General features: G+C 45.6%; 1 protein-coding gene across 1 annotated transcript in view; it reads right to left on the bottom strand.

Moving 5' to 3' along the window:
- Positions 1-14,799, bottom strand: part of LAMB1 (laminin subunit beta 1) — a 74,362-nt gene that overhangs the window by 58,647 nt on the left and 916 nt on the right. Inside the window, exons 2-6 of the mRNA XM_049641327.1 lie at positions 14,146-14,321; positions 11,700-11,835; positions 8,482-8,555; positions 983-1,171; positions 831-894 (exon numbers count right to left, since the gene is read on the bottom strand). Coding sequence (XP_049497284.1) covers positions 831-894; positions 983-1,171; positions 8,482-8,555; positions 11,700-11,835; positions 14,146-14,321 — 639 coding nt within the window. The remainder of the gene's footprint in view (positions 1-830; positions 895-982; positions 1,172-8,481; positions 8,556-11,699; positions 11,836-14,145; positions 14,322-14,799) is intronic.

Below are 14,799 nucleotides of genomic sequence, written 5' to 3'. Positions count from 1 at the left end.
TGGATAATGACTCTAAGACAGAAGGGAACTGGGTTGCTAAGGTCGCCAGATTTAGCAATAAAAATACAAGATGCTCAGTTAAATTTGAATTTCAGATAAATAGTTAACAGTGTTTTTAGTAAAGTCTATCCCAAATATGTCACATGGGACATAGTTACACCAACCCAAGTATTACATGGGATATCCTTGTAGTAGTCACAAGCATTACGTGGGATACGGTTATACTAAAAAATAACTTGCTATTTATCTTCAATTCAGATTTAACTGGGCGTCATCCTGTATTTTATACAAGTAGGTCTACTTGTATCATCCCTCTGGATGATTTCCTAAGAGAGAAATAAACTTCTATGTTATTTGACCACTGTATTTTTGGGGGGACCCTTTGTTACAACAGCTTAATCTATACCCTAGTTTATATGTATTTTATATATACATATACATGCATATGTACATGTATGTACATTCTATATATATATACATACATATATACATATACGTGTATATGTATATATAGAGTACACATATATAATATATAGTATAGTATATAATATAGTGTGTGTGTATATATATATATATATAATATATATTATACTGAGCAATAAAATAAATAAGATATTATGACGAGCATAATTGTTTGAGTACTTAGGACATAAACCTTTTTGATTCCTGCCAATTTCAAGAGCCTCTGATTGGGTACTGCAAAGAAAAAAAGGAAATAAAGACGGTGGATTTAGCACTGAATATTTAGATTCTGTGTAGCAGTGCTCTGGGTAAGAGTTCTTCCGTGATTGCGGTGTTCCATCAAAGCTGTTATGTGAAAACAAGCTTACTCTGTATCCTCGGACTATAAGGATCCTCTATTCTGAACGCGGGATCTAAAGCACGAAATATCACCTAAAAATAGACAGAAGAGTAATGGGTATTTTTGCAATGATCAAAAAGGATTTGTAAATAGAATGTAAAACGAAAACAGCAAACAGACCTCTCCTTCCGTCGAGGGTTCAATGTCAGAATAGCGGGAATCACAGATTATATCATCCACTTTTTTCATGGGGCCAGTTGAAATGCCTGGAAATGAGCCCTCACAGTCATAGGCAAAGTATCTGTACACACCCCAGGTTTTCCCGAAGTCAGACGATCGTTCTATCAGCATCGCGGCCGGACGGAATGTCTAAAGGCAGGGCAGAAAAGGCTCATTTGATGTTTTGCATTGGTGATCTGCATTTCTCAAGAAATCTCAGACAAAGGTATCACTCCACTGTGCAGCACAAATGCTGACAGCGTGGGGTTGGTATTTCAGACTGTGGCTGGATTTCAAATACTTCAGGCTGTTCCATGGAGACTCCTCCTGTAGGAAAGGGTCTAGCCTTGAAATGTTGCGCTTTCTCCCACCCTGAGAGAGATTAGTAAACTGTTTCTCTTTAGGAGTGGATTGTAACCAGGACCCTACAGTAAACAAGCTTTGGTCTAGTCAGTCACCACCCATAATTGGATTGGCTAGTTTGAGCGTTTGGTCTTCATTCATTCAGCAGTTGCACACAGACACCTGCTCACTACCGCGCGGTGGTCCACATGCCGTAGACGGCCCAATGAAGTGTAGATATAGGTATAAATCATTTACAACACGAAACACCAGAGTAGAGCCTCATGCAGTGCGCTCAGGGAAAACGAGAGGAAGGAATGACTAACTCAAGAAGCTGGGGAAACCTATAATTCCACTCCTGGCTATTCCATCACCCCAAGAACTGAAAACAGGGACTCAGATGGGTGCTTGTACACGAATGTTCGTAGCAGCACAATTCACAATGGCCAAAAGGCAGAAACAACCCAAGTATCCATCAAAGATGAATGGATAAGCCAAACATGGTATACACATACGAAAGGATATTACTCAGCCGTAAAAAAGAAATTCTAGTCCTTCCTACGTCATGGATAAACCCTAAAGACATTTCACTAAGTGAAAGAAGCCAGACAAAAGGAAAGACAGTATAGGATTCCACTTACAAGGAAATGTCTTGAATAGGAAAGCACATAGAGACAACAAGTAAGTTAAAGGTTACCGGCGGGGGGGGAGGGGCCAACGGGGAGTTATTGCTTAATAGAGTAGAGTAGAGTAGGGTAGAGTTTGTATCTGGAGTGATGAAAATGTTCTGGAAACAGATAGTGGAAGTGGTTGCACAACACTGTGCAACATATACACCTAATGCTACTGAATTGGATACTTAAAAATGGTTAAAATGGCAAATTTTGTGTTAGGTACATTTTACCACCTACACACACACACACACACACACACACACACACACACACACACAAGCCAGGGAATGCTTCAGAGAGAAGACGGCATCAGACTGGATCCTAAAAGGGTAGGTGTTTTCCAGGCAGGGAGTGAAGGTGGCTACACATGACAGAAGAGGTTGACTAGGGCAGGGAAGTAAGGAATTTGCTCGCCACGCTAAGGGGTTTCCTTTATTTTTACACCATGAAAGGGGAACACCAGAAGACTTAAGTGGGCAGAATGAAATGATCAGACTACACGTCAGAAAAATAACCCCGTGGCACAGCTATCAGACATGGAAAAACAAAACAAAACCAAACAAAAAACAAGAGACAAGGAAACCAACTGAGAGACAGAAAAAAAAGACGAAGGTCTTAACTCAAGCATTACAGTATGGGTGGATGGAAAGGATGCAATCAACCGTCTGAAAACTTAGTGAATTTAGCCAAATATAAAGAATTGCACTTGGCGATCAATTTGGTTTCAGTGGAAAGGGACGGAGAGGAAAGAACCACGGGTGCTTGAGTTTGAGTAGCGGGGGCAACTGTGGTTAAGAGCAAAGCCACAGAAGAGAAAGAAGCCATTTGGTTTTGGACTAGCTACATGTGAGGGGACACCCACTGGACAGACAACTGGAAACAGTGGTCTGGCACCCAGCTGCGTGAACGGAGCTTGAACCGTGGATCTGGAAATCACTGTTGGCATAAAACACTTGACACCTCCAAATATAGAGGGTAGAATGTCCTCCCAGAGAGCAAAGGGCAAGATGAAGGAGCTGCAATCATTGCTCCAGAAAATGCATCCACACAGGACTAGACAAAGAAGGAGAGTGGTGCCTGGAGCTTTAATTCCATTATGTCATAACCTTCTGTTATGGGCCGAACGGCGGCCCCCCAACTTCTTATGTTGAAGACCTAACCCCCAAGATCTCAGAATGTGATTATATTTGGAGACAGGCTCTCTGAAGGATTAATTAAAGTAAAATGAGGGGCGCCTGGGTGGCTCAGTCGGTTAGCCGTCCGACTTTGGCTCAGGTCATGATCTCACAGCTCGTGAGTTCAAGCCCCGCATTGGACTCTGTGCGGACAGCTCAGAGCCTGGAGCCTGCTTCTCATTCTGTGTCTCCCTCTCTCTCTCTGCCCCTCCCCCGCTCGTGCTCTGTCTCTCAAAAATGAATAAATGTAAAAAAAAATATTAAAAAAAAAAAGTAAAATGAGGGCTTAGAGTCCACCCAAATCCCATGCGACTGGTGTCCTCCTAAGGAGAAGGAATTAGGAGATGGAAATGTACAAGACAAGACCATGTGAAGATAAAGACAGCCATCTACACACCAAGGAAAGACTGAGGCCACAGGAGAAACCAACTCTGCCCACAGTTCAGTCTTAGACATCAAGCCTCCAGAGCCATGAGACAATACATTTCTGTTGTTTAAGCCACTGAGTCTGTGGTGCTTTGTTATGGCCACCCTCGGAGACTAATATACCCTCACGACACACTTTTCCTACAGTAGAGGAAAGAGGCTCAGACACCTTAACTGACCTGCTACCTAAAGGCAGAGCTTAGATCCCAGTCCACGTTGAACTTGGCCCAAACCCATCTTTCTGCCTCACTGGCTCATAGCATAATAGCAGGCTGACAAATGGAAGTCAGAGAGGAAAGAGTAAAAAGACAAGAATCCTGGAAACAGGCAGGACAGAGATTTCGGAGGGTGTGGTGGAGGGGGTGAGCTGGAAATAAGAGATGAAGCAGAATGAGCACTACCATTGGGCACAGGCCTCGATGCCACAGAAGGGGGTACGTGCACCTGGGAGATGGATGGCACATTATGGTGGAGGGAGAACAGGCCAGGTGAGCCGGCTGAACAAACCCATCCCGGACACATGCTCACCTCCGAGTTAAAACCAATGTTGGAGAGAAATCGGGGTGATCACTAATGGTGAAACTCGTATATCCCCAGACATACTTTGCCTTCCTTAATAATCCTGATGGTCTTCTTCACTGATAAAAGGAGACAAGGGTGGGGCGCCTGCGTGGCTCAGCTGGATAAGCGTCCGACTTCAGCTCAGGTCATGATCTCCCGGTTCGTGAGTTTGAGCCCTGTGTCGGGCTCTGTGCTGACAGCTCAGAGCCTGGTGCCTGCTTTGGATTCTGTGTCTCCCTCTGTCTCTGCCCCTCCCTAGCTCATGCTCTGTCTCTCTCTCTCTCCTTCAAAAATAAATAAACGTTAAAAAAACAAAAAGGAGACAAGGGTTAAGAAAATGAAAGGTCACGTTTTGACAGACTCTTTGACTTACTTACTAGGTACTTGAATTTTTACTTTTTTACTTATTCAGGAATAGAAGAAAAGGATACTTTATTAAACTCCAGAGCATGAGATGAAGAATTTGAAAGTAAGGGGGGAAAAAAAACCCTAATCACTAAGTCAGCCAAGACAAACTCACCATGAGACCTGCCTCCTGGGTGGTGACATCTGGGGACAGACTAGCCTAATGTCTCTGTGTCACAAGGGAGCAGAGAGGAAAAGCCTTACAGGCAGTTCTGGCTGTGCTTTCTCTCCCTCCCTTCTGGAAACTCCTGAGTCCCAAAGGGTCACTGAAGAATTATCCAATTTCCTATGGATTTCCAGAGCTGTTGGAAACCAGGACAACACTTCTATGTAGAGAATGGAGGCCCTTCCCACTCTTCCCTGAGTCTCCAACGTGCTCAGGACTTATACTGGTGCATGGCCACCTCTGATTTTTTTAACGTTTGTTTATTTTAATTTTTTATAATTTTTTTAATGTTTATTTATTTTTGAGAGAGAAAGAGAGAGAGAAGGAGACAGAGTTTGAGCAGGGGAGGTGCAGAGAGAAGGGAAGACACAGAATCCGAAGCAGGCTCTAGGCTCTGAGCTGTCAGCCCAGAGCCCGACACGGGGCTTGAACTCACGAAATGGGAGATCGTGACCTGAGCTGAAGTCCGACGCTTAACTGACTGAGCCACCCAGGTGCCCCTTTAATTTTTTTTTAACGTTATTTATTTTTGAGAGAGAGAGCGAGTGCGAGCGGGGTAGAGGCAGAGAGAGAGAAGACAGAGGATCCCAAACAGGCTTTGTGCTGACAGCAGTGAGCCCGACCCGGGGCTCGAACTCACTAACCGCGAGATCATGACCTGAGCCAAAGTCAGGTGCTCAACCAACTGAGGCACCCAAGCGCCCTGCCACCTCTGAACGTCTACTAAGCAGAAGTGCTACGATTCTGGAAACATCTGGCTGCCTACAAAAGCAAACCATGTATACGTTACATGAGCTTCACTAGCCCATGAAAACCCAGTCCACTTAGCAAGCAGCCATCTCCACGGCCACTCCACGGGTGGTGTTCTTCACAACTCCCAACCCCCCCCCCCCCCCCCCGTCTCGCTACTGTCACTCTATCACCACCCTCCCGCTTGCTCAGCTTGGACATCCAAGTGATCTTGGATTCACCCCATTCCTGCTCTCCCTTCCACTGCTCTGCTTCTCATCTTCCCCCGATTCGGGGCTGAACTTTTTTTTTTTTTTTTAATTTTTAATGTTTATTTATTTTTGAGAGAGGGAGAGGGAGGCAGAGTGCAAGCAGGGGATGGACAGAGAGGGAGACACAGATTCTGAAGCAGGCTCCAGGCTCCGAACTGTCCGCACAGAGCCCGACGCGGGGCTCCAACTCATGAGCCGTGAGATCATGACGCTTAACCAGCCAAAGTTGGACGCTTAACCCACTGAGCCACCCAGGCGCCCCCGTGGCTGAACCTTTGATCCCAGAGGGTCCAACTGACGACTCCCATGGAAAGTGGGCAATGATTCTCAAAGGCATTATCAGTGGCAGGTAACAGAGCTGGCAGCAAGGGCATATACGTGATTTGCAAAAGCTTTTCTGGTAATACTTCCAGGACGCCTGGGTTGCTGGGGTGGTTCCCTCCTACTTGAGAATCAGGCCCGGCTCTGCATTAACACCAGCACCCTCTCAGGTGAGCCCCCCGTTAGCACAGACCTCAACAAGGGCCTCCCCACGCACCGTCAGTTCTCACTGTCCCACGCCCTCCTCTGTATTTCGCCTTGGCCATCTTCCTGAAATCCAGTCTCATTTCCTTGTCAGTGGCTCCCTGTTTCCTATATAATTAACACCCCTCAGCCAGGAGCCGGGGACTTTTCTGATTGTATGTAACCTTACTTCCCTTTCCCCCTCACTGCCCTGAGCTCAAGGCTAATCTACGCTGAACAAACTCTGCCTGAACTGTCCACCACCAGAGCTTTGCTCTCAGACGGTTTCCTCTGCCAAGAACGGCTTTTCTTCCACCTCCTCCCACTGAGATCCTGCTCACCCTTCCTGGCCCAGGTCACACACAGTCCCAGACCGCTCCTGATGAAGCTTTCTGCTTTATCCCAGGCTAAGATTACTCTCCCCGTCCTCGGTGCTCCTACCGCACATCGTCTGAACTTCTGCTAGAGCTCTTAGCACATTCGTGATGTAAGCTATCTGCAAGTGTCGTTCACCCCCCGGGGCAGTTTCTTACAAACAGAAGACAGTTGAATTCCTTTATGCATGTATTCATTCAGTAAATATTTGTAGAGCAATCACTACCTGCCAAGCATCAGCAGAGAGAAGAGCGATCATATTCCCCTTATGTGCCAGGTGGCAAGATTATGCCTATTCCAGAGCAGAGGGCAAGGTCACACGGCCCTCGAATGTAGGTGACCTTATTCTTCCCACTCTCCCTTCCAAAGAGGAAGCCAAAGTTCTGGCCACATGTGCCAATAAGGGGCAGGATGGGGATTTATCTCCAAGTCTGTCCAACCCCATAGATGTTGCTTTTTGCACAGGATCTAAAGCCCAGAGGTTGAATTCTCTCTCACTAACTACAGTCTGACAACCTGTACCTATTCTTCTCGTCTGAGTTCAGTCCCCCTGCCTCCTGTTTTATCTTCAGCATTTGTGTGCAGAATTTCATCGATGGCCCACTGTACTCAGCTGGATGAGTAATGACAGAGTGTGTACCCAAAGGACTTGGATGTAAGCAAACTCAGAACTTCCCACGTATGTGAACAGACGCCCTTTCCAAAGGAAAAGCTAGGACCATCAACACGAATAATGATAGTTTTGTGTATTTTTAGGTGTCACATAACATGAAGGCAACATCCTCATGCGTGGTTGAGTTTTGCTTCTAACCACCAAGCAGAGGGCATGGTCAATGACGGGAGGGGGCATAGTGTCGAGTTGCCTAGGGAAAGCCCCCTACCCTCTCCGCCAGTATCCGATGTCACAGTATAAACCTTCCTCCCCAGCAGCAACAGCACTTCTGGGCGGGGGACTGAGGAGAGGGGCTCAGGCCTGGGAACCAGCAGTCTACATCCTTCCTGTCATATTCGGACTTCCACGCCCACCTGTGCTCTTGGCCTCCCAGGCTTTGGTGGAGGACACGGTGGGACTTTCGTGGCTACCTGCCCACATGCTAAATCTTTCCCTGGCACCTTTTGCTAACCTGACGGGGTACAGATAAGGCCCCCAACTCCAACCCAAGCCCACTCAAAAGTGATTTTAATCTGAGAAGCCATAAGTAAATTATGGGTTTTATGTGCATCAACATGTACTTTAAGCCATGTGAAGTCGGTCATTTCCAGGCAGCTGCTTATGAAGAAACAAAGGGACTTTGTACAGAGAAATTCCCTAGCCCTGGAGTCATTTTACATCTCTAAAAGAAAAAGGATGCGAAAAATGCACATTTAAGAAGGCATACACATTTCTTAAGGAACTGTAAAACTGTTCCCACAAATTTTGCAAAACCTTGAAAACTAAAGATAATATACTTCCTTTTCAGTTACCAAGCTCAGCATTAAAACATCAACACAAGGGATCAGGGATTTACTCTCCAGATGTTTTATTGTGGTTTGGGAGAGAGTCAAAGCTGCCTCTCTCCGTGGGGAAATAAAACGAGATCTAATTAAAAGTTTACAGTTGAATTACCTTAGAATAGTGGCTCTCTCTCTCCTTCTTGCCACGAAGATTGAGTATTTGTTAAACATGGTTATTCACGTCCATCTTTAAAAAGCTGATCAATTATCCCAATTTATGGCAACAATAATATTTAAGTTCCCACTGAGGCCAACTCACAACAGACATCCCATACCGAAAAGGGAATTACACAGCGCTCTCAACGTGTCATTTGCAAGAAAGTTATGAATTCCTTACCTTGAAAGTCATTATGAGATGAGTAAAATGGAATTCTGCTTCCAGATCCAGTTGGATAGTTACGTTTTCCACGCCTATAGGAGATTTTTTCAAAATTCAAAAAGGAAATAGTAAGGAAAACAGGAACATCTGTGAACGGTCGGGAGTATTTTTCTTGAATTCTCTTTACGCCCCGCACAGAACCCCTCTCGGCGCTCTATCTGACAGTGAGGCTGAAGACAAGACCCCTTGGTCTTGGCTTAGGCGGGGAGGCCCGGGCCAGAATGAACTTTCAGTTTTCCTCAACTCATTCTGGAGCTCCACATATGGACTCTGCTCACCGGAACAAGACACCTGGCGGGAAGCCTGGAGTTGCTGTCAAGACAGACAGCTTCTGCTTAGGACAAAGTAAAACATCTTCCCAAATCTAAGCCAAGGGACTCTCCAAGGGGGAAGGAAGGGGTCCGCTTCCTGTGCACAGCAGGGGTTCAGTTTGCAGCCTAAAGCAGGGGACTTAATCCTCCTGGCGGGGTGGGGTGGGGGGACACAAATATTCCTTTTTTTATGCAGCAGCAAAGAAAATCAGAGCCTACCGCGTCTGTTACTTATACTCCCATTTAGAAAGAGGTATCCCTGATGGGGAAGCCTTTGGATGCATCGCCACAACCGAAAAACAATGCCAGAGACAAAGAATCAGCCAAATAAATAAACTAGCCCAGAACAAATACTAGCGTCTTCCCTTTCAGGGGAAAGCCTGAACAAACAAATGAGCCTTTGCGCCGTCCCCTGAGTCCCCTGAGGGTCGGTCAGTCCCGCCACACAGAAAAGACCACTGGAATTCCAGAGATAGAAAGGACCCCCTCTCTCATCTTGGGCCCTCAAGCCCACCTGTTTGCTAAAGGAGAGCATTTCCCCCGTTTCCTGTGCTTGAGAGCACTTTGGGGGTCCACCTTCTAGAGCCTAAGAAGTCTTAACTGCAGGAAGACAGGAATGTGTCAGAATGAATCATGTCACAGGCTGGTGTAGTTTCAGGAAATCAGTAGGACTTTTGAAATAAACTCTCCCACTGGAAAACCGCCAAGGCAATTGTGGGGGGTGGGGGGGTGGTCACTGAAACGGATATGAGTTAGTTGGAATGTTAAAGAAAAACATTATAATCATACTAACTAACCTTATCTAACTTATTAAAAAGAACCGTCTTATAAACCTACTCTGGACATTTCTGAGTGAAATGTTAGCTAAGCAACTACGCAGCTCTTCTCTCCCAGGCTTTTAAAAACCTGCAAGATTTGTTCAAAATGAAGAGATAACAAAAGATAACGTAAAGTACCAACAGGACCAGTACCATTTCTGCAATGGAAGAAAATATGCTACAATGGGTACACTAAAAGCACATTCCACTTTAGATTTATAACCTGATAAAAGCAGTAAAGTTTGTGTGTGTGTGTGTGTGTGTGTGCGCGCGCGTGCGTGCGCGCACACGAGCGCCCGCGCATGTGTGTTTCAGTATGGGAAGAAAAATCCACAGAGAAAAGAAACCAGATCATTCTTCTACAGAGTATTTGACTTCTGTCCGACCTAGAAATAGATCGTTAGGAAGGGTAAGTGAAAAGTAGCTGTACACGCCAACCCTGTTTCTATGCCTGAGCACCGATAATTTAATGCCACCAGGACACTGGACAAAACCCACAGAAAATGGATAAACTCACATCCATAAAGAACATCCCCAACGGTGAGTTATCAGACAACACGGAGGGGACAGTACTCATCAGTCTGACTTTCGGAAGACCAAACTCCAGCCCAACATCATCTGATCTCTTGTGACAGACAACACAAGCCCCTCTACTTGAAGATCCCTTCCTTCTGACATTTGGGACTCTCTCGTCCAACAAATTCAAAGTTGCAGAAATTGATGAAGTCCTGACATAACCAAGAAAAACCGTTCTCTAGAATGACAGCACATGATGAACAACTTTACTGTCTATCAACTTGATACTAATGTTGAGGCATCCTTTTTTTTACTTTTAATTTTTTTAGAGGCATCCTTCTAATTGTCTTTTCATTTCACTGGAAGAATGTGGGCAGTCAGGACATGCTCCCGCTCCCTGTTTGGAATAAGCTCTATGCTATTTCAGAAGTCCTCTGTGACTTAGGTACAGATTTATAGAACCTTCTCCTTCACACTGAACCAAGATAACCTCCTAAAAGAATTGATAAGGCTCTAATCTACATGCTTTCTAAGGACCAGCCTGTCTCAGTCTGGTAACCGATGCAGTCCCATGGCTGACCAATAATCAATCCTCCCTAGAAACCAACAGTTTTCTAGAAAGCATGTATAACTTCATAATTAATGACAAAGAAGTCTATTAAGGGAGTTCCTCTTTACAGAATGTTAAATGACGGCAAACATCTGAAAATGTCCCAGGTGTAGGGCATATAATAAAAAGATCTTGCACAGTCGATGCTTTCTATGACCATCCCTAGGTTCACTTCTTTGACAGCCAAAATTCTCATACTCTTTTGAAAGATCTAATGATCCACTGTTAATTAAGAGACACAAGAACTCTACCTTTATTTCCTAAAGTTCAGTCTTCAAGTTTGAAACAAATGCAAAACTAATTTGGGCTTAGTTTCCCAGTGAAGTAACATCAAGTTTAATGAATTTACTAAACCCAAACCCAAAAGGCAAAGGAAGGAAAAAGGGCTGAATTCCCATACTCACTAAAGGAATTGAGTTGGGGTCATATCCATGTTGACAGAGTCATTGAAAATTTAGATTTAGTGCTGCTTCACAGTACTATTACTGAATTTTCTCGAGATGGAAGGAAGGTGTTGGTAGAAGTGGGGGCTGATTCTGCCCTTTCTTTTGGGGTCGATCCCAAAGAAAGATGCTCTATTTTGGGGAAGATTAAGGGCCTGAAATAGCGCAGGGTCTCCCCCCACCCCGGCCCCATCCTCCCGATACACCCTGCCCCCGGAAAAGGCTCCCCTCAGGGGAAGGACCAGGAAATATCCCTTTGGTCCAGCATGAAAGACTGCTTTCTTATAGAAAGTGCATGCTTCAGGAAGGAGGATCAGATTTTACCATGAGAAGTTAGTGCTTCAGGCAGTAAATCTGCCAAAGACCATAATTACAGGGCAGAGAAATCAATCGAGATTACAAATACCCAGGAGCCTGCGAGCCCCTTCCAGGTGACCAATCTCACTCTATAGAACTTGTTCCCACACCAACCACATACCATTTTCGGACTGCCACCAAATCTTAAGGCGGTTTGGAGCAAATGTAGTGACCACATTTTCAATGAGATGACTGTCAGGATTGAGGGTCTCATGATAAGGATCTTGTGAATTGCATATGAAGCATTTTTTGTCCTCCTGAAAGCAAAGTTAGTTTCATGAGTGTAGGAAGCAATCACACACACACACACACACACACACACACACACACACCAAAAATCAAGCCCACAATACAAAAATCAAACCTGCTTGCTTCAAGAACAATGAATGTGTCCAAATTACTTACATGCCATATAATATGCCTTCCACTTTTTAACTCATGGAGTATGAATTACTCCTGAAAACTTCCTCCACTCTTGTAAATTCAAGGTCAAAAGTAAAAGAAGGCATTGTTTCCACAAGCTAGTACTTGAATCAAAATGAAATTTCTAGGCCTAAGCCTTCATCTCAATGAATAATAGCTAGAGAAGCTTACACTTAAAGCGAGATGTGGAAGAGGTATTAGAAAATTTTTGCTGACATGCTTTAAAGCAAACTGAAAAATGAAAGGAAAAAAAAAAACAACTCACGCAGCCTGATTTTCTAAAACCAACATAATGCAGAGGCCAAGTGTTAGGCGAATGTATTTAAGAAGCTTTGGGAAATACAGAACCAGTTTCCTGAGCCTCTGTGCTGCCCCAGCAGTGAATCAAGGGTGGCAGCTTGTAGGGGACATCTACAAACTACTCAGGATATTGGGGAAGTGGGTACCTGCCGGGGTGAACCCACTATAAACAGACCAACTCACACAAGGCCAACATGCACTAAGACGGGCACCCACAGAGGTCCACATACACCTCACAAACAACATTTAAGCAGGGGTGATATTGTGAGGAGGACAATACCCACGGACTAGACTCTTAAGTTTGTATTTATTTAGCTATTAGTTATCACCTTCCTCCCCAAAGGATTTAGGGACTAGTAAGATGTACTAAGACAAAGAGAGAGAACAGAAGTCAGGAATGCAATGGGACCAAATACTGGACAAAATACTTAAGATTCCTGCCTCAGTTTTCAGACCCATTAAATGCTTGAGAAAAGTGCACACCCAGGCCCTTTCTCTCGGCTCTGGTATCTACAGAGAGCACTCCACGCTTTCACGGCTAATCACGTAAACCAGAGAGTTTAGCTCTGGCTGGTCTGTAAGACAAACAGTTCAATTCTCATTCTGGTCAAAGCCGGTCTCAGAATCTGGTGACTCATTTACAGGATGTCCTCGCCTCTGAGGTGAATGTTAACATAATATTTTAGGTAAAATTTACATGCTAATATTAGAAAAGGTAACATCAACGGCCTTCATTAACTTGTAGTCAAGAAAACTAATACTGGAGAACAATTACCAGAACTTAAAAAAAAAAAAGGTTAATTATAGCCACCCTTCTAATCAGGAGGAAACAGTCTAGACATCTCTGTATAAACCTGGAAGCAAATGAGCGGAATCCACTTGACCACATTCCTCTGGTTTAATTTATCAGGTCTACAGAATGGGCTCCCTTTCTGCTTTGGAAAAGTGACTCCATTTTAAGGCATCTGTGGTGCAAACCATAGGACATCATCCTTTTCCCAAAGGGCAGGTGTACAGGTAGGCGGATGGGCCAAAATTATAGCAATTGACTCTGGCCCTTGCCCTGCATGTGAGACTAGGCCGCCTTTGGCTTGCTTTCGAGGCCAGAAATATCCGCATACTTAAAAAAAAAAAAAAAATCAAGGAAAAGGCTTCTGATTCTAGGTAGCTTATGCTTTGTCTTCTTTTAAAATTAGTTTGGACTTTTTAAAAATAGGACTTTAGAAATCTAAGATCTAGGCCTACTTTTAGAAAGGACACCCTGAAATTTCATTTTGGTCCTCCTCTACCAGGGTGCCATGGCAACCAGGGCATTTGAAAAAGTATCTACTGGAGGATAGATGGGAACAGCACCACACCAGAAAATATTAGGTTCAGTGGCTAGAGTGACCTCACAAGACATCTGTCAGTGCTACAATACCCCTCCCGCAAGCACAAGACTTAGGAAAAACCCAAGATCACTACTCAGTCTAAGAAAGAGATGATGGACTATCTCTTATGCACATTTCCAAGGAGGACAGATCACAAAACAACAACAGTGGAGACTTCTGGAGGCCTGGGGTCAGGATCCCGGGCAGGGCCAGGTCCGGGCGGTCCTGACTTTCCATACAGGGACTATGCGGGCGGTGGAGGCGGCAGGAAATGTATGGCGGATGCAACTGTGCAAACGGAGATGGAGCAAAAAAAGGGCGAGCAACCCATCTAATCCCGGGACTCCCCGACTGGCCGCGCTTCCTATCTGGATAGCTGGCAGGATGTGGAGTCCCCAGCGCCCAGCCCCTCTGATCTGGACTGGAGGAGGCGCGCGCGCGCGCAAAGCCTAGGGCTGGGATCTCTGCCCTCACCTGGAGGTGGCTGACAATACAGTAGGGCTCAGGCTTGTGCAGCCCGCACGTCGAGGTCACCGAGAGCTTTTGTGCTCGGCCGATGAGAAGGTCGCCAGTGGCAGGGTAGCAGCTGCCCTCCGCGCAGCCGTAGCTGAATTCGGGTTCTTGAGCGCGCACTTGGGCTCCGCACAGGGCTGTGGAAAGGGCAGGCGACAGGGGAGGTGGGGAGGAGGGCACAAGCCGGGAGCGAGCCCAAGCGAAACGAACAAGCAGGGGCGGGAAGAGAGTAGGTTCAGAAGAAAGCAGAATGCACAGAATAGAGGCACAATGGAAAGATGAGCGCGGGAGAAGCCAGGACGTGGAGAGGGTTTGGAAAGAGACACGATGTCAAATTTGTCCAGCAGCCCATATCATTCCCGGGAGACCCTCATCCGTCCCGGGCAAGCAGCTCTGGTCACAAAAGGTAGATGTGCAGACCAGCCACCTTGACGTGCCTGTGCCTGGACCTGTGTGCGGGGAGGCGACAGGCGAACCGCCTATGTGCATGCGAGTAGGTGGGTGAGTGTATACACCTCGTGCGTGCGGCAGCCTGTGCACCCTCAGTGTGAAACCGTGAGTGTGCGTGCCAGATCTGTGAGTGTGGGGTCACGGATGTGTGTGCGTGCACGCTTG

Source organism: Panthera uncia, chromosome A2 (assembly GCF_023721935.1).
Source record: "Panthera uncia isolate 11264 chromosome A2, Puncia_PCG_1.0, whole genome shotgun sequence".
Classification (NCBI taxonomy): Eukaryota; Metazoa; Chordata; class Mammalia; order Carnivora; family Felidae; genus Panthera; species Panthera uncia.
This window is presented reverse-complemented; position numbering and strand designations above follow the sequence as displayed.